The following is a 24921-nucleotide window of genomic DNA, read 5'->3' as shown; positions in this document are numbered from 1 at the left end:
CCATCATCCGAGGGGCGCTGCCAGCCTGCCACCCGCTCGCCTGCCCGCTCGCCCACCGCTCGCCACTTGCCGCTTTCCCTCCTCCTGCTGCTTGCTGCTGGCTGCAGAGGCACTTCCCTGCAATGCCCCGCAATGCCCTGCAGGCGGGGAGGCAGTGGAACCTGAGCGCGCCCGCCCAGCTCCTTCCCCTTCCTCGCCCTGTCGCACTTCCTCCGGCCGCGCTCACTTCCTCCGAGTCCGAGGCGATGAGCAGCAGCAGCTGCAGCAGCGACGGCGCTGCCTGGCCGGCCGAGCGCCATGAGCCCAGGTGGGTCAGGTGTCCGGGTCCCCAACGCAGGAGAGGACGACGCCGACGACGCGAGACGGAGCGCGAAGTGGGAGCGCGCGCGCCCCGACGGCTCGGTGGGCCATAGCCTTGCTTGCGCCCGGGATGTATGATTATCTCCCCATGGGCATGTCGGAGGTGCAATGAGCTCCTGGTCCACTGGGATCAAGTTCATTCCTTTGAGGCCAAGGTGGCAGAATTAGAAAGTGTACGAGAAGCCAAGACAGAGGTGGAAATGGGCTTCAGGGAGGTGGTAGTTAGGTCCCGCTGCCACAATGACAACAACCCCACTGCTGTCGGGGAGAATGAAGTTCTCAAGGATGGGGAACATCACTTTGAGGAAGAGGAAGGCATTCCCTTAGAAGGGACCCATTCTTGGGGGGGGGGTGCTACGTCAAGGTTACCTCTCCAGTGGGTTGGTGGGGGATTGTGGTAGTTAGGAATATATGTATGCCATGGGCATACAGACTGCAGGAGGGATTGCCTGCCTGGTGCGAGGATTGCAGATGTTGCTTGTCGCCTAGATAGCCTGCTGCCTAGTTGGGAGTAAGCACCAGTTCATTCAATTATACATGGATAGGATTGTGCTCTGAGTCCTTAAGCTGCCACAAAACTCTTTAGTGCATTTTACTCCAATGGACAGGTAAACAGCTGCTTGCTAGGTGAAAGAGATCTGTGTTGCGTATTTAGCAGATTAATTGCGCTGCAGAAAGCATGCTGGGGAGACCACACATTCAGGAAACAATGCAGAAATATCTTTTGTTTGGCTTTCATTACAAAAACAAAAACTCCTCTTACATTAAATTATATTACATCTATAAGTATGACCCATCCATCAATCCGTTCACCAGGGTACATGCTGCTCTTTATATACTATACCCAATTGCTGACACAGCTTAATTAACACAACAGCACCTGCTATTATACTGTTTCACAGCTGTCAAACTAGGTCATGATATTTACTCTGTCCTTTAAAGAAAAACACAAAGAGATACAATGAACCTTAATATTTAAAGAAACCACTCAACAGTTTGGTATACTGCTTTCCACAAAGAAACACAAAATGCACACACAAACAATCTTGCTTTATTCTACCTCACTCCAACCTTAATAAAGGCTTTAACAAAGATCACTATGCTTCTAACATTCTGCCAAAAGAAACAATAATGAACCTTAATATTTAAAGAAACCATTCAACAGTTTGGTAAATTGACAGCTGGTTTGAGTTTTACCATGATAAGATCCTGTCCTGCAAGGTTGTGAAGCTGCCTTACAAGGGCGACGTTTCAGCATTATTTATTCTTCCTGACCAAGGAAAAATGAAGCAGTTGGAAAATGCTCTTAGCAAAGATGTTTTATTAAAATGGATGAAATCAATGAAATCACAGTAAGTGCGCATACCATAGTGTAAAGAGTGTAGTACATAATTGTAGGTGTAAATATATTGTTGTGAGTTTGAGGGGTAGTGATAGGCTGTATAGTGACCAAGTCCCTTGTAATTCCACAGCAGGATCAATCAAGCATAGATGTCACTGAGAAAGGAGTCATCACATGACTAGTGGTCAGTCCCAAAAAAGACCCAAAAAAGAAAATAACAGAACACCACTAGTCATCACATACAGCTCCCAAGTTAAAACAGTACAACGCATCATCAGAGATCTACAGCCTCTCCTGGACAATGACAGCTCCCTTTCTCAAGCTCTGGGAGGAAGACCTTTCATTGCCTACATACAGCCACCCAATCTTAAACAACTCCTCACCCACAATAATACAACCACCAGACTTAACATGGACACTGGTACCAGAGCCTGCAATAAACCCAGATGCCAACTTTGCTGCCACATACACCCGGACAACACCATTACTGGCCCCAACAACATCCAACATACCATTTCAGGACTATTTAATTGCTCATCTTTTTTTTTTTAAAAAAAATATATTTTTATTAATTTTTCGAATTAAAACCAATTATATCACATTCATTATTTCAAATTATACACATATATATCAATCAAACCGAATGTTATGCCAAATCATCTAGAAAATTTTTTTTGGGTTCCCATGCTTCAAGAAATTGGGGATTCCTCGCAACCGTCCACTGCCGTCTTTTTTCTAAAGTTCAAATCGTCTCTCCGAGTTCATAATAATCCAGATCTTTCCCTTACAGTCCCTTACAGTTTTCCTCTTTCAACCGATTATTTCCCAGCTGCTGAGATAAATGTCAAACAAAGTTTCACAAATGTTCTTTCTCCTGTGTGAGTTAATCAGTCCAGCCTCCCCATAAATCTTCTTGGTCTGGAGCGTCCCTATTGCGTCGACTCTCAACACGAAGCAGCGCCATCTTAAAAAAACTCAAATCACTTTCGTTTTCTCTCATAGATTAACGATCTTTATACAATTTACAGCTTTTCCAGGCAGAAGAACCAAACCTCACACCATGCATAGACTCTTGGTAAATTAATGGATCTCCTTGCCCTATAGCTGAACTTAGCTTCAGGTCGCTGCTCCAATTCAAAGTGCGTCACAACTCATAAATCCTCTGAACGCGTCCAGGCACTCCTCCCATCCAACTAGAGGGGGGCTTTTCTCGTCAGCAACTCCTCATCTTCAAAAAATATGCTCAATAACAACAGTTTATAAAGTTCAACTCACACAGTCTTTTGCTTCTCTTTCACTCCAAACAAGCCAGGACATCACGTCTGGGAAGGTACGAAGTAACTCATATGAAAAAAAATAAAAAAGACTCGCTTCCCTTATCGCTCCGTCCCCATCAATTCTTCCAGATGAAATACAGCCTTTAACTCCTCACCCTCAGCAGCATAGATTTCTCGGCAGTAAACAGCGCTTCTGCCCCTCCTTCTGAAGTATGTCCATAGATTTAAGCCTAATTATCTTCTTTAATCATGGAAATCCCCGCCATGCAGATTAGCGTCCGGGAGTCCTGGCCCTCGTAAGTGCTTCAGCCCAAGCTCCCCCCACTCCATAAACAGTCGGAGTGGGTCTGGGGGCATCGCGGGCCAGCGGCCCCTCTCCGTAACCCCCGGAGAGGGTAGGGGGTTGCCATTTACTCCCCTAGCAACCGCCAAATTCCTTACGAAGGTCAGAGGGATGGAAAACAGGTCCGCCATTCCTGCAGGCGGAAACCGGAACCAATTGCTCATCTTCTAACATTGTGTATGCCATCAAATGCCAACAGTGCCCTTCAGCTCTCTATATTGGACAAACAGGCCAAATCCTATGCCAAAGAATAAATGGACATAAATCTGACATCAGGAACCAGAAGACAGAAAAACCAGTAGGAGAACACTTCAATCTCCCAGGACATTCTATACAAGATCTCAAAGTAGCTGTCTTACTACAAAAGAATTTCAGAAATAGACTGGAAAGAGAAGTTGCTGAATTACAACTTATCACCAAGCTCAAAACCATGGAGGGACCTGGTTTGAACAGAGATATCGGATTCTTATCTCATTATACATGATAAGCGACCTTCAGCCATCTCAACCCTTGCTTTTTCATGCAATACCATTTGCAGTCATTTTCGGTCATCAACAGCTATCAGTCAGTCAATCACCCACATCCACCACCCTTCTGAGTGATACCCCTTCCCCTCCCCTCCCCTCCCCACCCCTTCTCTAAATAAGCGCCTGGGGACTCCTATTTCAGTGTATCTGAAGAAGTGTGCATGCACACGAAAGCTCATACCAAAATAAAAACTTAATGGATTTGTTGGTTTTGAAGGCCTAGATTTTCTCATGATAAAACCCTGAGTCAGACACAATCTTGCACTAATTTTTGTTGTATTTCTTTGCAGGCTATTCACAAAGCTTATTTAAATGTCCACGAGAATGGCACTGAAGCTGCAGCTACTACTGCCATTGAAATGGTTCCTACCTCCCTTCCTCCTGTACTTAGATTCAACCGCCCCTTTCTGCTGCTGGCTGTTGAAGAGGAAACTGACACCATCATATTCATGGTAAAAGTCCAGAATCCTTCTGAGGCATGATTGCTCAACTTGTGTTGCAGCACAGAAAACATGGGGTTTCCAAAATGAAACATGATTGATAAGATGATTTTAGGTATCAGAGTGATTACTATCACATGTTCCCAAACCGAACAAAAAAAACACGGATTGAGTTATCTGCAAAATCACTTGGCATTTTTCTTTCTTTTTTCACAATCTTAAAAAATATGCTGTTTATTTTAAGTGTGTTCTCTAGCGTTCACTCCAAGATAATTTGGGGTCTGTGTGTAGATCCCTGTGCCATTTGAAAGATCAGGTTAACAGTATTTTATTATTATCTCTCATGCAGGTGTAGTATCCACAAGTAGCCAACAGTTGCAGGGAGAAGGTCAGGTAGGTCGAATGCTCAGAATGATCTGAGGCTTTCAGGAGAGGTTACAAATAATGAAAAAGGTTTCTTTGACTGTGCCCAAAGCAAGAGGAAGAACAAGCAAGTAGTAGGTCCTCAGTGTGGAGAATACGGAGAAATTATATTCGGTGGCAGAGTGAAGGCAGAACTGCTCAACGCATACTTGGCCTCTGTCTTCAGTGAAAAGAAAAGCAGTGCTCAACCTGGTGATAACAGAAAAAAATAATCCATAGAGGGAGATACAGTCTAAGACAGGGAAAAAAGATGGTATGGGAACTTCAAATGAATCCAAATCTGCAGCACCTGATGAGCTGCACCCAAGGGCACTAAAGGAGCTTCCTGTTGTAATCTAAGAGCCTCTGTCTATAATCTTGGAGAATTCTTGGAGAACAGGTGAGGTCTTTGCAGTCTGGAGGAGGGCAAATGTTTTCCCCATCTTCAAAGGGGGAGGGGGAGAAGACATTACCAGTGACCTTGACGTCAAGGTCCTAGAACAGATAATTAAGCAATCTGCCTGTGAGCACTTAGAAAAGGATGCTGTGATGAATCGGGTCCTCCCTAAAAAGAGGTCATGTGCTGCGGTGGGACCTGGCAATCAGTCTGTGTGTTGTGCGTGGGAACATTGGAGTGGCCACAACACCCGATTGGTGGTCCCTCAATCTTGTGCGCATTTGGGCCTGTGGGATGTCTGTCAAAGGAGATTGTGAGATTACTACCGTACATATACAGTGCACGGTCCCTGAGCTTCCTCTTTCGGGATGCAGTCAATCAGAACAGAGCTGTACCTGTCTCTGCTGCTGACCCGAGAGAATCAGCAATCCTTTAAAGGAGAGCAGTTTTCAACAATACAGTGAATCATTCTAATTTCCTTTAATTTTGCATTTCCCCCTTTGGTTTAATTGCTTAATTTTTGTCCCTTTTTGAGTTCTTTTGTCCTTTAGGTTAATTTTGCCCTTTCACCCCCCTCCTCCCTTCCCCCCTTAATTATACAAGGGCCTTTTTGCCCGGGCGGGGCTTCCTCCCCACCATTTTTGTTGCAATTCTATGATTGTAATTTTGTGGGGTACCTTAATTTGGTTCCCGACACGATCGTCTGCTGGATCGCGTTTCCCCCTGCTGCATGTTGTTGCTGTTATCTGATTTAAATTTCTGTTTGCCAACGTCGCAGAGCATTACAGGGAATTATTTCTAGCCTCAAAGGGTAGCGGATGGGCGGTTTGGGGGCAGCGCCACTTCTCACCCCTTGGTTAAGCTACTGATACAACTGCGTGTTGAGCAGCGGGCTTTAGCTGTGGCTGTGGTGTAGCTGGCCCTAGTCCGTCGTGCGCTAAGCGCGATTTGGGGCAATTTCTGGATTCTGCTATCGCTTTAGCTAAAAGAGCTCCCTCTTGCTTTGGCTGTTCCATTATACCAATTGTGGGCTTGCTAGAGTTCCGCAACTATTTGAGCTGCTTCATCGCATTCCCATTCCTAGTGGGCAGTTGGGTGGGAATGCCATTTTAAGGCACCCTGGACTGAAGGGGAAATGCCAGCCAGAGGTGTGCCAACTGGGTTACGCTCAGAGGCGCTGGGGGTATACCATCTACCCCAGGTGCGCATCCCAACATAATCTAGAGGCAACCCCAGTATTTCCTGGGACTACCTTCAAAGAGGGCGGATCACTGCCATGGTATTCCCGGTGTTCAAAAGTGATAATGGGATTTGGGATAGTTTAACTCCCTGGGAATGGGGAGATTCATCAGTGTAGTGGACAATGTACTGCAATTCAGTTGATATTCAAGGGAGTATTTGGATAGTGACCATTTAGTATCCAGGAGTACCGGCATGCTACAGAGCTGCTCCTTCCAAGGATGTGCAACACTGCTCAGAACACAAAGCACCTCTGTCATTTCAGGATTCAACTTCAATTGTGTGACCTGCATTTTCTGACCCACATCCACCCATCAGCCAATGTCATCTCTTGTTTCTCTCCGTCACCAGAAAACTAAAGCTGTCTCTCTCACACAAAGAGAGACACTTCTCCCCAAAACCAATGCCCGTAAGCCCTGGAAGATTTTTTTGCTACAGACATGAGTTCCCTCCTTTTCCTTCCTCCCCCCTCCTCCTTGGTCTGCCTCCAGGACCTTTGGAAACAGCAGATCGAAACAGAATCCGGGATTGACTGCGGTGATCCATGATGGGACCATTGTGGGGTATGAGATTGCCAGGAGAACCCACTGACATGCCCAATTTTATCCTTGCTAGAGGGGACACTACACTATAGACTTGGGACTATTGTTGTCCAGCAATGCAAGCCATGGTCAATATTTGTTGTTCTTGGGTTTTTTTTTTGTTGTTTAGCCGTTTAGTCATGTCCGACTCTTCGTGACCCCATGGACCAGAGCATGCCAGGCACTCCTGTCTTCCACTGCCTCCCGCAGTTTGGTCAGACTCATGTTCGTAGCTTCAAGAACACTGTCCAACCATCTCGTCCTCTGTCATCCCCTTCTCCATGTGCCCTCAATCTTTCCCAGCATCAGGGTCTTTTCCAGGGAGTCTTCTCTTCTCATGAGGTGGCCAAAGTATTGGAGCCTCAGCTTCACAATCTGTCCTTCCAGTGAGCACTCAGGGCTGATTTCCTTAAGAATGGATAGGTACTTCTTGCAGTCCATGGGACTCTCAAGAGTCTCCTCCAGCACCATAGTTCAAAAGCATCAATTCTTCGGCGATCAGCCTTCTTTGTGGTCCAGCTCTCATTTCCATACATCACTACTGGGAAAACTATAGCTCTAACTATACGGACCTTTGTCGGCAAGGTGATGTCTCTGCTTTTTAAGATGCTGTCTAGGTTGGTCACTGCTTTTCTCCCAAGAAGCAGGCGTCTTTTAATTTCATGACTGCTGTCACCACCTGCAGTGATCATGGAACCCATGAAAGGAAAATCTCTCACTGCCTCCATTTCTTCCCCTTCTATTTACCAGGAGGTGACGGGACCAGTGGCCATGATCTTAGTTTTTTTGATGTTGAGCTTCAGACCATATTTTGTGCTCTCCTCTTTCACCCTCATTAAAAGGTTCTTTAATTCCTCCTCACTTTCTGCCATCAAGGTTGTGTCATCAGCATATCTGAGGTTGTTGATATTTCTTCCGGCAATCTTAATTCCAGTTTGGGATTCATCCAGTCCAGCCTTTTCCATGATGAATTCTGCATATAAGTTAAATAATCAGGGAGGCAATATACAGCCTTGTCATACTCCTTTCCCAATTTTGAACCAATCAGTTGTTCCTTATCCAGTTCTAACTGTAGCTTCTTGTCCCACATAGAGATTTCTCAGGAGACAGATAAGGTGATTAGGCACTCCCATTTCTTCAACATCATCAGCACCTCACAGTATTGAGAATACCATGGAACTTACTGAAATATACTCGGAGTCAAGAGTGAATTTCATGCTCTTTATTCAGCTCATAGTCATCAAGGAGGAGAAGAGAAGACGAATGGCTCTTTTCCCCAAACCATCTGCTTATATACATTATTTACACAATGGGCCTTGCGTGATTGGCTACTTCAGGGCTACACCTGTGGGCCAATTATATTGTGGATTGACTTCTGCCTGCAGCCTGATTGGCTGCTCCTACAGGCCAATCAGGTAGCAGATTCACTTCTGCCAGCCGCCTGATTGGCTGCTCCAGCAGGCCAATCAGGTTGCGGATTCACTTCCACCTGGAGTTGGATTGGGTAGCTCCCGCTGATTCTGAATCCTATTGTTCTAGGATTCAGCTCAGTACATAACACTTACCCTTGTCAGTATCTTTATGTACTTATCCTAAGGAAATCAAAAGATTGAGTCTGTGGCTTTTGCATCAGGCTTTTTATTTTCCCCAGAAGTTTGATAAATAATGTATGATGTATAATTGGAGATTATTGTGTGCCGCCCATGTGTTGCATGTATTATACTACAGTATTAGTTGTGTCAGCAGCACAGGTAGAATTTTCCCAAGATAAATAGCAGCTTACTGCAAAGCATTTCTCCTGCTTCTTCCCAGAGACACCTCTGAACATACTGTAAGTATCAAACATTCCTTTCCCGATGCTGCTACAGCAGAGGTTGGCTTTGATGGTACAACGGGGGCAGTCTGTGTGCAAATGGAGATGTCAGGAAAGGAGAAAAGAGGCAGGTATGAAAACGGAGGTGATAGTGAAAAATGGGTTGAAAAGGAGGCTGCAGAATAGAAGCAGCTTTAGAAATGGGGAGTTGAAAAGGGTGGTTAGAAATAGCAGCAGGCAAATCTTGCTTTATTTTACTTTATTCCATTTTGGGTCATTGACAAAGGTTTTAACCTGTGCTTTCTCTGGGGGTGCTCAAGGGCACACAGTTCTGGAACCATTTATTTATTTTTTAATTGTTAAAAGTTTGGAACTTCCTATAGCAACTTCATGATGAGTCTTCATGATGAGTACTGGCACATTTGTTTCTTTTTTAAAAAAAAACAAAACCAAAACCAAAACCCTCGGCCTGAAAGCAAAAAGAGCACCACAACCCCATAGTTTCCTTTTCTCTGGACTTCACTGTCCAGGGGTCCTTTACCTTTTACCTAAGCCTCGCTTCTTAAAATGCTGATTCTGGTCACAGAAGGAGGAATGCAATTAAAAAAGCAAGAGTAGCAGGAGTAGAGAAGGGAGGAAACGAGGCACAGGGAGAGATCATGAAGTTGCCTAATGCCTGCTAGAAATGTCGTCTCTAGGAAGGTGTTGGAAGCTATCAGCTCTTGAGGGTGATCCCACCTTCCTGCAATCAGGCAGCCTAATATGACCAAGAGGCTCAGTGGGCACCCTAGATTACTTTTCACCTGCCTCAAGCCTCTTTCATAAGAAAGCAAACAACCTGAGCAAGAAGCCCAGGCTGTTGTTACCCATCTCCACTGCCCTGTCATGTGCATTCACAGCTCCAACCGCTCCCTAGTGCTGCCACTTATGTGCATTCACAGCTTCCATAGTTCCCTAGTGCCTTAAAAGCAGAAGTGCATGTAAAAGGAAGCTTTGCTGATTGCAATGTGCGGGGCATATTTCAAGCAGCTGTGAAGAGATGAGGCTGGTACCACTTGTGAAGAATGAACCCAAATCTGCCACCTGAGCAGCCTGGCTCATCCTGGCTTACAGTTTGGGAGAGTCAAAATGGTTTTCAGGCCTGTCTTCCTGTACTGTTTGCTTGGTACATTTATGAACATTTATTATATATGTGTGACCTTTATATATGTGTGACCTCAAAATTCTTATAACATATCTGTTCATCTTTTGCCCAGCTGTTTGTTAAATAAGTGCCTGATAAAAACATTCATGGCAGCCTCTGTAGTGCCACTTCTGCTGTGATAGGAAATCTGAAAGTGAGCCTAGCTTACTGAAGACTAGGACCTTGATTTTTGCTGCTCCAGGGAAAGGAACTCAATCGGCAGTTATCAGCCAGTAAAGAAAGAGTTAACAGGGCAAGTCAGTTGCTCATGCTCTTCCTGGAAATATCATTAAAAAAGTCATGGTCAATATTTTTTCTTCTTCTTTAGTGTTCTTCTTGTTTAGGGAAGGACAACATGACATTTCTCAACAGTCATATTCAACATGACATTTCTCAACAGTGCCCCAACACAGATAGATAGTAGCTCACTGCAAGGAGCTTTCACTGCTTCTTCCAAGAGACACCTCTGAACGTAAGTATCAAACGTGCCTTTCCCGATGCTGCTATGACAGAGGTTGGCTTGTAGGGTACCACAGGGGTGGTCTGTGTGCAAGTGGAGGTGTCTGAAAAGGAGGGGAGCATAGCAGGTATGAAAAAGGAGGTGTTGGTGGAAAGGGGAGTGGGTTCAAAGGAGGCTGTGGAATAGAAGCAGCTTTAGAAATGGGGAGTTGAAAAGGGTAGTTAGAATTAACACTGGGTGGGAAGATCGAAGGAGCTAAATGGGGGTCTGTGTGCAAGGGAGAGTTGCAAAAAAGGAGGGAGGTGAAGGCATGGGCATGGGAGTGATGCTGAAAATTGGGGGGGGGTACAAAGGGACTGCAAAAATAGGAGGGATGGCTTTAGAATTGGGAGGAAGGGGAAAAGATGGCTTAATAGTTGCAATGTATGGGAGGAGGAAGATCTAGGAGGTTGCCATGGGGGGTGGTCTGTGTGCAAGTGGAAATGACAGTAAAGGAAAGGTGAGGAAGGGGCATGGAAATGGGGGCAAAGGTGGAAATGGAGGTGCAAATGGGGAATAGAAGAGAGAAGCAGCTTCAGAAATGGGGTTAGGAAATTATGACATAGAATCATAGAACTGGAAGGGACCAACGGGTCATCCAGCCCAACCCCCTGCAATGCAGTAATCTCAGTTGAATAAGCCCTGACAGATGGCCATCCAACCTCTGTTTAAAAACCTCCATTGAATGAGATTTCTCCCACTTCTAAGGGAGTTGATTCGCTGTTGAACAGCTCTCATGGTCATAAAACCATTCCTCACGTTTAGTCAGAATCTCCATTTTTTGTCATTTGAATCCATTGGCTCTGGAGCAGCAGAAAACAAGCTTCCTCCAGTGTGGTTAAGAGCGGTAGACTCGTAATCTGGTGAACCGGGTTTGCATTTCCGCTCCTCCACATGCAGCTGCGGGGTGAGCAAGCCCAGGTGGTACCCGGTGCAGAATTTTTTGTCACCCCCACACACACCGTTTTGCCAGTGCGCTGGCAAAGCTGCATCCTCTTGGGAGCCACGGCTCCTGTCCCTCCCTCCCTCCCCAGCTCGCTTTACTTTGGGAGTAATCCTGGAATCACAGAACCGTAGTTAGAATGGGACCCGCTCATTTAATTCAACCCTGGTGATTAATTCTGATAAAGCCTGAACCAGCATGTTAGAAACCTCCCGTGGATGGGGGCGCAGTCCCGCACCTCCGGCGCATTTTTATTCAATTACGCGTGGAGTGTGCAGCTCAATCTATATTTACTTGCAAGTAAGCCTTGCAAGGGAGTGTGCACAGGGTCTCTTGGTGCTTCCTCTGCCTCTCACCCACCTGCAATTCTGCTTCTTCACTTTCATAACAAAGCCCTGATTTGGCAGTTTCAGATTTTGCTGCTCCTTGTCCTGCCCCATATTTGGCTGCCCCCCCCCCCCGGCAAGAGGCGGGTCGTTGACAACAACGACCAATCCAGGGGCTTCCATGCAAATCATGGCCAGTGTGTGTTTGTTTCCATTTCCCAGTGTGGCGGCTTTTGGGAAAAGAATCATAGAATCATAGAATCATAGAGTTGGAAGAGACCACAAGGGCCATCCAATCCAAACCCCTCGAGGCGAGACATTGTGTTCCTCTGGAAGTAGTCTGTGAAGACAAATCACATTCAAAATTCATCATTGCAATGTCTTGCCTTTGAGTCATTTGACTCTTAGAATCATGGAATCATAGAGTTGGAAGAGACCACAAGGGCCATCCAGTCCAACCCCCTGCCAAGCAGGAAACACCATTAAAGCATTCTTGACATATGCCTGTCAAGCCTCTGCTTAAAGACCTCCAAAGAAGGAGACTCCACCACACTCCTTGGTAGCAAATTCCACTGTCGAACAGCTCTTACTGTCAGGAAGTTCTTCCTAATGTTTAGGTGGAATCTTCTTTCTTGAAGTTTGAATCCATTGCTCCGTGTCCGCTTCTCTGGAGCAGCAGAAAACAATCTTTCTCCCTCCTCCATATGACATCCTTTCATATATTTGAACATGGCTATCATATCACCCCTTAACCTTCTCTTCTCCAGGCTAAACATACCCAGCTCCCTAAGCCGTTCCTCATAAGGCATCGTTTCCAGGCCTTTGACCATTTTGGTTGCCCTCTTCTGGACACGTTCCAGCTTGTCAGTATCCTTCTTGAACTGTGGTGCCCAGAACTGGACACAGTACTCCAGGTGAGGTCTGACCAGAGCAGAATACAGTGGTACTATTACTTCCCTTGATCTAGATGCTATACTCCTATTGATGCAGCCCAGAATTGCATTGGCTTTTTTAGCTGCTGCATCACACTGCTGACTCATGTCAAGTCTGTGGTCTACCAAGACTCTTAGATCCTTTTCACATGTACTGCTCTCAAGCCAGGTGTCACCCATCCTGTATTTGTGCCTTTCATTTTTTTTGCCCAAGTGTAGTACCTTACATTTCTCCTTGTTAAAATTCATATTGTTTGCTTTGGCCCAGTTGTCTAATCTGTTAAGGTCATTTTTAAGTGTGATACTGTCCTCTGGGGTATTAGCCACCACTCCCAATTTGGTGTCGTCTGCAAACTTGCTCAGGATGCCCTCAAGCCCATCATCCAAGTCATTGATAAAGATGTTGAATAAGACTGGGCCCAAGACAGAACCCTGTGGCACACCACTAGTCACTACTCTCCAGGATGTGGAGGAGCCATTGATGAGCACCCTTTGGGTTCAGTCAGCCAGCCAGTTACAAATCCACTGAATGGTAGCATTGTCTAGCCCACATTTTACCAGCTTCTTTACAAGAATATCACGGGGCACCTTGTCAAAGGCCTTGCTGAAATCAAGATAGGCTACATCCACAGCGTTCCCTTCATCTACCAGGCTTGTAATTCTGTCAAAAAATTCCTTCAGTAGCACCTTAAAGACCAACTAAGTTTATATTTTGGTATGAGCTTTCGTGTGCATGCACACTTCTTCAGATACACTAGAAACAGAAGTGTCAGACCCTATATATATACAGAGGGTGATGGGGGTGGGTGGGAATGGGTGATGGGCTGATGGGAGTGGTAAACCTGTAGATGGCTGTTAATGGCTGCTGATGGCTGCAATTAGTCCTGGGGGGGGGGGGGGAGCAAGGGCTGAGGTGCTAAAGAAAGCTTGATCATGCATAATGAGATAAGAATCCAATGTCTCTATTCATCCCAGGTGGTTCCATGATTTTAAGCTTGGTAATGATTTCCAATTCAGCAACTTCTCTTTCCAGTCTGTTCCTGAAATTTCTCTGTAATAAAACAGATGCTTTGAGATCTTGTATAGAATGTCCTGGGAGATTGAAGTGTTCTTCATATACATTCTTGTATAGAATGTCCTGGGAGATTGAGTTGTGCGGAGAAGTTTCCGACTGCACAACAAAAGGCTTCCCCGCTCTCCCCAAGCCCGGGAAAGGCAGCTGCCGACTGCCCCCCCCCCCGCCGCCACCGCCCCAAAGCGGTCCCCAACCAAGCTGCTCCGAACGGCCCCGAACGGCGCCCAGCCAAGCTCCCCCAAAGTACCACTGTGGCTAGCAGCGACAGGAGCAGCAGCCTGGTGGCGGCACTGCCGCCTCCATGTTGTGCCGCAGCAGCAGCTGCCCGCCAAGTGGCTCAGGCGTGCTCCATGCTCTGAGTGCATCGCGCTCAGCAGATGGGGAGGGAGGCGTTCTCCGGATTCCCCACCTCCTCCTCTGTTTCCGCCCATAGCTGCCAAGTCTCCCGTATTCCCCGGGAAACCCCCGTTTTTCCAGCCGTTCCCAGCTGGAAAAACGGATTTTTTTGTTTTCCCCCGGTTTACTTACCGGCGAGGGGAGGCTCCTTCTGCGCATGTCTGGAGCCTCTGGACATGTGCAGAAGCGATTTCTGGCGCGGCGGCCATTTTGCAACTGGGTGGAGCATGCTCAGAAGCGACATTTGATGCTGCTCTGCCCAGTTCCAAAATGGCCACAGCGCGACTTCCGGCGCGGCGGCCATCTTGGAACTGGGCAGAGCATGCTCAGAAGCGACTTTTGATGCTGCTCTACCCAGTTCCAAAATGGCGGCAGCGTTACTTCCAGTCTGCCAATCCCTTATTTTTCCAGCAGGAACTTGGCAGGTATGCCTCCACCTCCTCATTGAGGCACTGCTGCCGCTCTGGGAAGGAGAGGGGGGAAGGGGGCTGGGAGCCTCCCGCTTCCCTCCAGCCCCAGGATGAGCTGAGCAGAAGCCAAGGGACACCCGCCCCTTTCCCCGGTGTGGGATAACCGTGGGCCCCTGGAATGCCACGTGTGCGCAGTCTGCATGGGGCGCCAGCGGCAGCCTGTAGAGACCACACATGTCCATACAGCAAGTGCGGGCAGAGGTGAGGGGCGTGCCAAGTGTCACCCCCCAGGGTGGAACCCGGGGCGCCCTGCCCCATTGCTCCCCCTTGCTATGCCCCTGGAATAGTCACACTTCTTAGAAGTCTTTCAGCCTCACTTACCTCACACAGTATTTGTTGTGGGGAAGGCAGGGCCGGTGCGTCCATAAAGGCAAGCTAGGCAGCTGCCTAGAGCGCCATCATCCGAGGGGCGCTGCCAGCCTGCCACCCGCTCGCCTGCCTCTCGCCTCTCGTCACTTTCCCTCCTGCTGCTGCTTGCTGCTGGCTGCAGAGGCACTTCCCTGCAATGCCCAGCTCCTTCCCCTTCCTCGCCCTGTCGCCCTGCCGAGCGCCATGAGCCCAGGTGGGTTAGGTGTCCGGGTCCCCAACACAGGAGAGGACGCTGCCGCCGCTGCGAGACGGAGCGCAAAGTGGGAGCGTGCGCGCCCCAACGGCTCAGTGGGCCCCAGCCTCGCTTGCGTCATCAGAGCTGCCTAGAGCGGCCTAGAGCACCGCAAGACGGAGCGCGAAGTGGGAGCGTGCACGCCCCGATGGCTAGGTGGGCCTCAGCCTCGCTTGCGCCCGGGATGGGGCTGGCACGGCGCCCTCTGGCTGCCCTCTTCTCCTGTGCCACTCCTGCTTCTCCTGCCTTCCGGGGACCTTGGGGGCGCAGCCCGCCGCGCGGCCCCGCATCACACGCGCCTCTTCCCTTAGCCGCGGTGACCGGGATGGCGAGGAGCGGCACTCCCCTCGCCCCTAGCTGCCAGCTGCCTGGCACGCCGGCTGCCTGGATTTCATCCCAAAATAGCGACTTTCTGGAACATAAATAATTGTGCTGCACATTTGTGGGAAATTAAATTTATTCTTCACTGGCATATGAAAAATTATTTACACATTTAAAGTAAATATGGTACACCTATTAGGAGCCCTAGAGAAACTGCAGGCTGATATTTTTGAGCACATTAGCAAGTCAAGTCAGGGAAGATGAATGAGAGGTCACAGGACCAAAACAGCTGGTTGCCTCCTCTCAACTATCAGTGACATTTCTGGTTAGTTGTGCCAGAGATGAAAGTGAGTCCACTGAGCAGAAAATAGGAGTGGGAGAAGTCTTTTTATTTTCATCAAATGAACTTCTGCATTCAAGATGAGTGGTGCCATTCAGAGAGGGCAGTTGCTGTCCCTCGGACTTCCTTCCCCTCCAGGTTTCAAACCACTTACGATGATGATTAAATATGTATTGGTTGCTTAATATAATTTTTTTTTGTCTCAAAGCAACTTAATTTTTTTAAAAGCATACAATACCAAATTAAAATGCACCAAAATGTTTTAATTCTTAAAAAATGAATGAATGAATGAATAACCAGGAGATTAAAAAGCATATAGTTATTCCTCAGGAATCATTGGTGTTAATCTGTATCATTACTGGTGTGCATGAGCGAGTTCTGTATGGGTCTGCCTCTTTCCCCATTTCATCCTAACAACAACCCTGTGAGGCAAGTTAAGTGGACTGCAACTTCTTTTCACACTACTTGTGTTTAACTTATGCCACAAAACGATGATGCTTCTAATTTAGATTGCATAATTGAAAGATTTGGCAGATTTCAGAGGCAGTTTCGGTGGCTTTTTGCCATGACAGCAGTGGGTGCTTCCAGACTGGGGTGTGTTGTGTTTGTTAATATAGCCACTCCAGTTACGGTACTTTGGATATCGGAAATAGGGCACTAGCAACAGGATTTTATTTTACTGTATAGGAATTCCCATGGAAAAAGTAAATCTAGATTAAAGGTGGGGGGAGAGATACAGGTTAGTATTTTTAGGCCAACAGTGTTTTGAGGATGCTGTGAAAAATGTGTGTGCATAAGGAACACTGATCCCATAATATGTACAATAAAATGCACCATTCATGGTAGTATACCACTGATTATTATATGGTGAGAACACTATTTTGCATGCAGAAGGTCTCTGGTTCAATCCCTAGGAGAGATTCCTGGTCTGAAATCTCAAAGAGTTGCTGCCAGTCAGTGTAGACAATACTGAACTAAATTGTCCAGTGGTTGAACTCAGAATAAGGTACCTTTTTATGTTGTTCTCAGTGAGAGAGCATCTGCTTTGAATGCAGAAAGCCCCAGGATCAAACCCTGGCATCTGGTATGGCTGGGAATAACCCCCTACCCAAAGCCCTGGAGAGCTGCTACCAGTCAGTGCAGGCAGTGCTAAGCTAGATGGTCAGAGGTCCTGACTTCTCCCAGCAGTTCTGCGAGACAGAGAGGTTGCAGTGAGTGATTTGCCTGCTCTTGGGCCCTTTATGATTTCGATTTGTTTGAAATTGAAACATTAAAGAGACTTAAATTTCAGCATCACATTTAACATTTTTCAAAGTGATTTCTGTGCTAAAACTGTGTTCTGTTTGAGAAAATAAATCCTCCTCCTCCTCTTTCCATTTGGCAGCCCGTCATATATTTGAAGAGGGCCATCCTATTACCTCCCAGCCTTCTGTTCTCCAGACTCCCTCAACTCTTCATCATACCCAACTCCCTCAACTCTTCATCATAAGTCTTGGTAGCAAATTAATGATCCAAAACAAGAGGGCAATGTACCACTTAAAACTATATGTTAACAGGCATTTTTAAAAGTGGGTTGTTGGCAGTAAATAAAACAAAAATAAAGTAAAAGCTACAGCAGTGAGCTTTTTCAGTAGCTTTTCTTCAGGAAGGGAGACGGTTGATTAATCAACTATTTAAACGTCATTTACTAGCCACCCATTGTTCACTCCCCATCCCCAGGAGGCTAACGGAAGTTGTTCCACACATCCTGATCTTCTTGCCTACTACAGTAGCTGGGAGGAGCTACTCAGGAGAATATAAATTTAGAACCAGAATCAGTTCTGGCTGATGAAGTGCCCTAGACATGTGAGTTCAGCAGCAGGGCAAGGAGACCAGGGCACCCCACTCTGCCCAATGTAATCCCTAACTCTTAATCTTAATCGGATAACAACAACAACGACAACAGATTAACCAACCATGCATGTAGAAAGTCATTAGGGACATGGGGGGATTTCCAGTGTTTTGCACCCTCGGCCGTATGTATGATTATCTCCCCATGGGCATGTCAGAGGTGCAATGAGCTAATGGTCCCCTGGGATCAAGTTCATTCCTTTGAGGCCAAGGGGGCAGAATTAGAAAGTGTACGAGAAGCCAAGACAGCGGTGGAAATGGGCTTCAGGGAGGTGGTAGTTAGGTCCCGCTGCCACAATGACAACAACCCCACTGCTGTCAGGGAGAATGAAGTTCTCAAGGATGGGGAACATCACTTTGAGGAAGAGGAAGGCATTCCCTTAGAAGGGACCCATTCTTGGGGGGGGGGGTGCTTACGTCAAAGTTACCTCTTCATTGGGTTGGTGGGGGATTGTGGTAGTTAGGAATATATGTATGCGATGGGCATACAGATTGCAGGAGGAATTGCCTGCCTGGTGCCAGGATTTCAGATGTTGCTTGTTGCCCAGATAGCCTTTTGCCTAGGTGGGAGTAAGCACCAGTTCTTTCAATTATACATGGATAGGATTGTGCTCTGAGTCCTTAAACTGCCACAAAACTCTTTACTGCATTTTACTCCAATGGACAGGTAAACAGCTGCTTGCTAGTTGAAAGAGGTTTGTGTTGCGTATTTAGCAGATTAATTGCACTGCAGAAATTGTGCTGGGGAGATCACACGTTCAGGAAACAATGAAGAAACGCAGAAATATCTTTTGCAAAACAAAACAAAAACTCCTCTTACATTAAATTACATTACATCTATAAGTATGACCCATCCATCCATTCACCAGGGTACATGCTGCTCTTTATATACTATACCCAATTGCTGACACAGCTTAATTAACACAACAGCACCTGCTATACCGCTTCACAGCTGTAAAACTATGTCATGATATGTACTCTGTCCTTTAAAGAAAAACACAAAGAGATACAATGAACCTTAATATTTAAAGAAACCACTCAACAGTTTGGTATACTGCTTTCCACAAAGAAACACAAACTTGCGTAAAAAAACAATCTTGCTTTATTTTACCTCACTCCAACCTTACTAAAGGCTTTAATAACGATCACTATGCTTCCAACATTCTGCCAAAAGAAAAGAAAGTGAGATTGTTAAAATCCTGCCAGAAAGGCATATAAGAGTCGAATGACTCAAAGGCAAGCCATTGCAATGATGAATTTTGTTTTTTTAAAAAATATATTTATTAAGAATTTTCTCAAACAACAAAACATACAAAAATACAAAAAAAGACAAAAACAAAATACCATACATACAAAACAAAGCAAGAAAAAAAAAGAAAGAAAAGAAAAAGAAGAACAAAAAAAATCTAGCTATCAAATCTTTTTTCATAACTTCGTTATAGGACCTCCCCAATTCTCCCCATATTGGGTCCATTATAATAACTAGATTAACAGTATTCAATATACATGGTATCTCATATTCCAATTCTACTTTTTTCTCCTTTTCTCCAATAATTCCAATCTCACATTTCTATTTACCTTTCAATATATAATCCATAACTTTCCCTCACCTTCATTTTTTTGCTATCAATGAATCATCCTTCAATTATTATCTCTTATATCATGATACATAATACATTTATGACAATCAGAACTCCATCCCTCCTTCCACCAATTCCAGATTCTCTGGAGATTTCAGCGAATTCCGTAATTCAAACCAGTATCGGGTCTTCCATATCATCAGTCCATTAATTCCTCATAGAATTCTTCTACCCCATTCCCACCCTTTCCCATATCCTCTTTCCAACTTTTTTGTACCACTCCTTCTGTTTCTCCCTCCCTCTATCTACCTCCCAACATCGTTTAGCCTTTTAAAAATTTCCCTCAAATATGCCCTGTACTCCCCCTCTCACTGGGAGTACAAAGGCCCATCCTGTTTTTTCCTTGAGTGGTTCTTGTAGCATGTCCTTTCTCTGTCCCACATCTCTCACTTGTGGGGCATTTTTCTCATCTTCCTCCTCTTCTTCAACATGCATAGGAATCTGCTGCTCTGTTTCCCTGTCTGTTGCCAAATGTTCCTCTTGGTCCTCTGACACCTCTCCATGTCTATTGTCCAAAATATTCTATAATAGTTGATTTTGCTCATTCAGCTCATTTTTAATGTCCAGGAGTATCATAGAAATCCTTTGCCAGAGTCCATCTTTGTTAAATGTTGAGACTACAGCCATCTTATCACTTTCCATCCCGTGGGAAAACAGCCAAGTGCAAAACCGGAAATGGCAGGAATATTGTTTAGAAATTTAGTTCTCCATTTTAAACCCAGTCTGGAAATTTTTTCTCTTTTAAATTCACTCTATGATTAAAGTTCTTTGCTTTTTTTTTTAGATCCAATCCAAGCCAAGTTAAATGAAATCCATAATCCTCACTTAATTTCTATGGTCCATGCGCCAGTCCCTCCAGGGACCCAGAACGGGCTTCTTCAGGGAATTTAATTTAAACTTTACTCTTCACTCCCCTCCCCCCCCCCCGTTTCAGGGAGAGAGCTTTTAAGTCCAATTGATAACAAATTAAATGTTTCTTTTCACCTTCCCAGCAGGGATCAGGTTACTGTTTCATCAGTCTCTCAATAGAGGAGGTTGACTTCCCTTTTACCCCTCCTCCGTGTCCAAATTGATTCAGTTCCAATTGTTTTAAATAATTTACTCATGGGTCCCAACTTCTTTAGTTTAAGAAAAGGGAAGGAATCCACCGCTCTCCGCTGCCGGCACGTAGCTTCAAAATGCCCCCCCCCCCGCGACTACCACTCCAACTCTCTCCGGAGCTCTAAGGCATACCGGGGAGTTGAGGAGTCGCGGATCGGGATGCCGCTGAGCTAATTCGTCCCCAGGAAGCACTACCTGGGGCTCTTTTGGGGAGATGAGTCGCTATCTCACCTTTCCACCCCTCGCAAAGCCGGGTTGCCTCGGAGCTCGAGGCGAACCCCGCCGATCAGCGCTGGCGGTGGCCAGAAGTCCTGCAATGATGAATTTTGAATGTGATTTGTCTTCACAGACTACTTCCAGAGGAACACAATGTCTCGCCTCTACCTGTGTTTGCTTCTTGCTGGGCTCTGTGCTTTTGCCCAATGTCACCATACCCCTGACCACAAAGAGAACCATGGCCATGGCCATTCTCCTCCTGCTGAAGGTGAAAGAGGTCTGCGCTCTTTGAAGATAGCCCCAGGAAATGCTGACTTCGCCTTTCGATTCTACCACCATGTTGCTTCGGAGACCGCTGAGAAGAACATTTTCTTTTCCCCTCTGAGCATTTCCACTGCCTTGGCCATGGTGTCACTGGGAGCTAGAACAACCACGTTGAGTCAGCTTATGTCAGGACTTGGCTTCTTAGATATTACCGAAGAGGAAACATATGAGGTTTTCCATGATCTCTTCCGTTTACTGAACCGCCCCAATGCTGAACTCCACCTGGACATTGGGAACGCCCTATTCACAGCTGACCAAGTGAAACTCCAGAAGAAGTTCCTGGATGATGCCAAACATTTTTATGAGACGGACGTTCTTCCAACTAACTTCAAGAATCCTGCAGTAGCTGAAAGTCAAATCAATAGCTATATAGAAAACAAAACCAATGGGAAAATAGTTGATGCTGTCAAGGGTCTTAACCCAGATGCTCTAATGGTTATGGTGAACTATATTTACATGAGAGGTAAGTCAGATGGACTTGTTTTATACACGTTTTGCATCTTGGATGTTCTCACTTTGAGGTTTAAACTTTAAGATGTGGTTCAGATTTGTTGGTGCTTTAGTCTGGAGTCATCATCTGCCCACTGTGTGAGAGTAATCTTCTCAGACTTCTCATCACAGAGAAGTTCCTTTAATCAATCAAAAAATTGACCTCCACCATTATCAAAACAAATCAAATATACTGTGAGACTCCTTTTCCTGGAAATGAGATTAAGTAATTGGGAACTAGATTAAGAACAGTAAGATATCACTAAAACAGGAGCTTTTATTAAAAGCTCTGAGTATGACAATTAAAATATTGAAGAATTAAATGACATGTATGCTGTTATTGTTCTTTCCAAAAGCCAATTGGGAAAAACCTTTCAATTCTCTGAGTACAAGAGAAGGAGACTTCCATGTGGATGAGCAAACCACGGTGAAAGTCCCTATGATGAACAAAGACAGCTGGTTTGCGTTTTACCATGATAAGATCCTGTCCTGCAAGGTTGTGAAGCTCCCTTACAAGGGCGACGTTTCAGCATTATTTATTCTTCCTGACCAAGGAAAAATGAAGCTGTTGGAAAATGCTCTTAGCAAAGAAGTTTTGTTAAAATGGATGAATTCAACAAAATCACAGTAAGTGTGCATGCCATAGTGTAAAGAGTGTAGTACATATTTGTAGGTGTAAATATATTGTTGTTAGTTTGAGGGGTAGTGATAAGCTGTATAGTGACCAAGTCCCTTGTAATTCCAGAACAGGATCAACTGAGCATAGACATCACTGAGACAGGAGTGCAAACATGCTAGGAATGTGGGCTTGGGAGAGCACTTCTTTGATTGGAATTCTGTCCTGCCATATGACACCCAAAATCCTCCCGGCACATCCCCCCCCCCAAAGCAATACCTCACTAGCCTCTGGTTCCTCTTTCAACAGGAGAATAGATCTATCCCTTCCAAAGTTTACAATCTCTGGCAACTATGCTATCAAAGGGATGTTAAGAAGAATGAATATTACAGAGGTATTCACAGATCAAGCAGACCTCTCTGGAATAACTGGGAAGCCAGAGCTGAAGATTTCCAAGGTAGGCTTCTCAAAATTCAACAGGTTGATCTATATTTTCTTTCATCCTCCGTTTTTCACCAGAGGTACACTGTTGTCTGAAGGTTCAAATGAACATAATTTGGGGTACTTGAACCACAATCCCATCTCTCATGGAGAGCAGGAACCAAAAATATTTGCTATTCCAGCTATGATGATTAAGAGGCACCAAAATACCATCACTCCCTCTGCCTCCCTAATGGCATGAGTGGTGCTTGATGACAGTTGAGGGGGTGGAGCCCCACTGGAGCTGGTCTCCCAACAGAACAGATGGAGAGACCCTTAAGGCCCAGCTCTCCCTCTTCCCTTGGTCATGCTATCTGGGGCTGATGGGAGTTGGGATCCAAAAACATAAGGAGGGCCACAGCTTCCCCACCTCTGACACAGAATTTTCAAGAGCAGATGATTAGGTGCTAGTTGCTTTGCAAAGACTGCAGTTAGCATTGGAGAAGGAGGAGAAATCGGATATATTTGCAAGCTTCGTGTAGACAGTATCGTTTATCACATACCTGCTTTAGTCTGACCTGCTCATACATTGTTTGTTTTTTAAATAAAAAAATACTCCTGATTAACCATATGCTGTGTGTATTACTGCAGCATACTTTTAAAGTATATTACTAAATATGTATTGTATCCAGTTATATAAACTTTTGTTTTGATAAAAATAAAAATAAAAATAAAAATAATTTATTTATACCCCGCCCATCTGGCTGGGCTTCCCCAGGCACTCTGGGTGGCTTCCAACAGAAAAATAAAACACAGTAATCTATTAAACATTAAAAGCCTCCCAAAACAGGGCTGCCTTGAGATGCCTTCTAAAAGTCTGGTAATTGTTTTTCTCTTTGACATCTGATGGGAGGGCCTCCCACAGGGTGGGCACCACTACCGAGAAGGCCCCCTGCCTAGTTCCCTGCAACTTGGCTTCTTGCAACGAGGGAACCGCCAGAAGGCCCTCGGTGCTGGCAGAATGATGGAGGTGGAGACGCTCCTTCAGGTATACTGGACCGAGGCCATTTAGGGCTTTAAAGGTCAGCACCAACACTTTGAATTGTGCTCGGAAATGTACTGGGATCCAATGTAGATCTTTCAAGACCGGTGTTATGTGGTCTCGGCAGCCGCTCCCAGTCACCAGGCTAGCTGCCGCATTCTGGATTAGTTGTAGTTTCCGGGTCACCTTCAAAGGTAGCCCCACGTAGAGCGCATTGCAGTAGTCCAAGGGAGAGATAACTAGAGCATGTACCACTCTGGTGAGACATTCCACGGGCAGGTAGGGTCTCAGCCTGCGTACCAGGTGGAGCTGATAGACAGCTGCGCTGGACACAGAATTGACCTGCACCTCCATGGACAGTTGTGAGTCCAAAATGACTCCCAGGCTGCGCACCTGGTCCTTCAGGGGCACAGTTACCCCATTCAGGACCAGGGAGTCCTCCACACCTGCCTGCCTCCTGTCCCCCACAAACAGTACTTCTGTCTTGTCAGGATTCATCCTCAATCTGTTAGCCGCCATCCATCCTCCAACCGCCTCCAGGCACTCACACAGGACCTTCACTGGTTCTGATTTGAGAGGTAGAGCTGGGTATCATCCAGACTTCTGCCCGATTGCGATGCAATGGCAGGCACTGTTCTCAGCTGAGGAGGACGGGTGCCTTCGAGGCAAGGGGAAATTGCTACAGCACAGCAACTCCCCAGGAAAAAAAACCCCTAATTGAGCTTTTAGGGGGCATGGATCCAGCAGACGCCAGGAGCGTGCTCCCCCCTCCATCAGACGCCTAATTTCTGGGCGCTGAGAGAGCAGGGGGTAGAAGCAAAACACGGCGCATTGCGGAACAAAGCTATCTCGGAGGCACGAAGTTGCGACCTTGCCAGCATCAGCGATTGGTTCTTTCTAAATTTGGAACTAAAAAGGACTGTGCCGTGAGTACCGGTGGAAAAAATATCTGAACAGCTAAATTAACAAAAATCGGGCCACGGGAAGGGGTGGAAAATAGGAAGTCAGCCCCTGATTATTGTGGGACGGAAAAGGCAATAATATTGTCCTGAGCCCAAAGTTGCATCTGAATTTAAGAAGCTAAGAACTGGGGGAAATTGTTGTTACTTACTTTGGAGGAGAGCCCTCTAAGCGGCAGGCGAAAGGCTATTGTGATTCATTCTAAAGGAATGTACTTTCGATTTTGAATTCCTGAATTGCCAAGAGCTCTACTGAATATAAGGACTGGATATACAAGGGAATTGGATCGGATCTTGGTGAAGAAAATAAAGAAAAAAGGATATATTGTTTGAAAATGGAGTACTATTTTTGACTTTCGTTTTCGGGTGAGTTATGGCCACCATTTCCTGAGCAGCAAACACTGACTGTCCTTGGAG

The 24921-nt window shown here is 45.8% G+C and overlaps 3 protein-coding genes across 3 annotated transcripts in view; 2 read left to right on the top strand and 1 right to left on the bottom strand.

Annotated features, from left to right (window-relative positions):
• Positions 1-24921, top strand: part of LOC118078409 (alpha-1-antitrypsin-like) — an 88715-nt gene that overhangs the window by 43358 nt on the left and 20436 nt on the right. The gene's annotated exons all lie outside the window — the stretch shown is intronic.
• Positions 1-24921, bottom strand: part of SERPINA10 (serpin family A member 10) — a 201224-nt gene that overhangs the window by 164686 nt on the left and 11617 nt on the right. The window lies entirely within an intron of this gene.
• LOC118078410 (alpha-1-antitrypsin-like) overlaps positions 10279-24921 on the top strand; it is a 35581-nt gene continuing 20938 nt past the window's right edge. Inside the window, exons 1-4 of the mRNA XM_035102258.2 lie at positions 10279-10376; positions 20788-21441; positions 21824-22094; positions 22393-22540. Coding sequence (XP_034958149.1) covers positions 20808-21441; positions 21824-22094; positions 22393-22540 — 1053 coding nt within the window. The 5' untranslated portion in view covers positions 10279-10376; positions 20788-20807. The remainder of the gene's footprint in view (positions 10377-20787; positions 21442-21823; positions 22095-22392; positions 22541-24921) is intronic.

The sequence above is a fragment of the Zootoca vivipara genome, chromosome 1 (assembly GCF_963506605.1).
Source record: "Zootoca vivipara chromosome 1, rZooViv1.1, whole genome shotgun sequence".
Classification (NCBI taxonomy): domain Eukaryota; kingdom Metazoa; phylum Chordata; class Lepidosauria; order Squamata; family Lacertidae; genus Zootoca; species Zootoca vivipara.
Note: the sequence above shows the minus strand (reverse complement) of the source record. Positions and strands in the feature narration are given on the sequence as shown.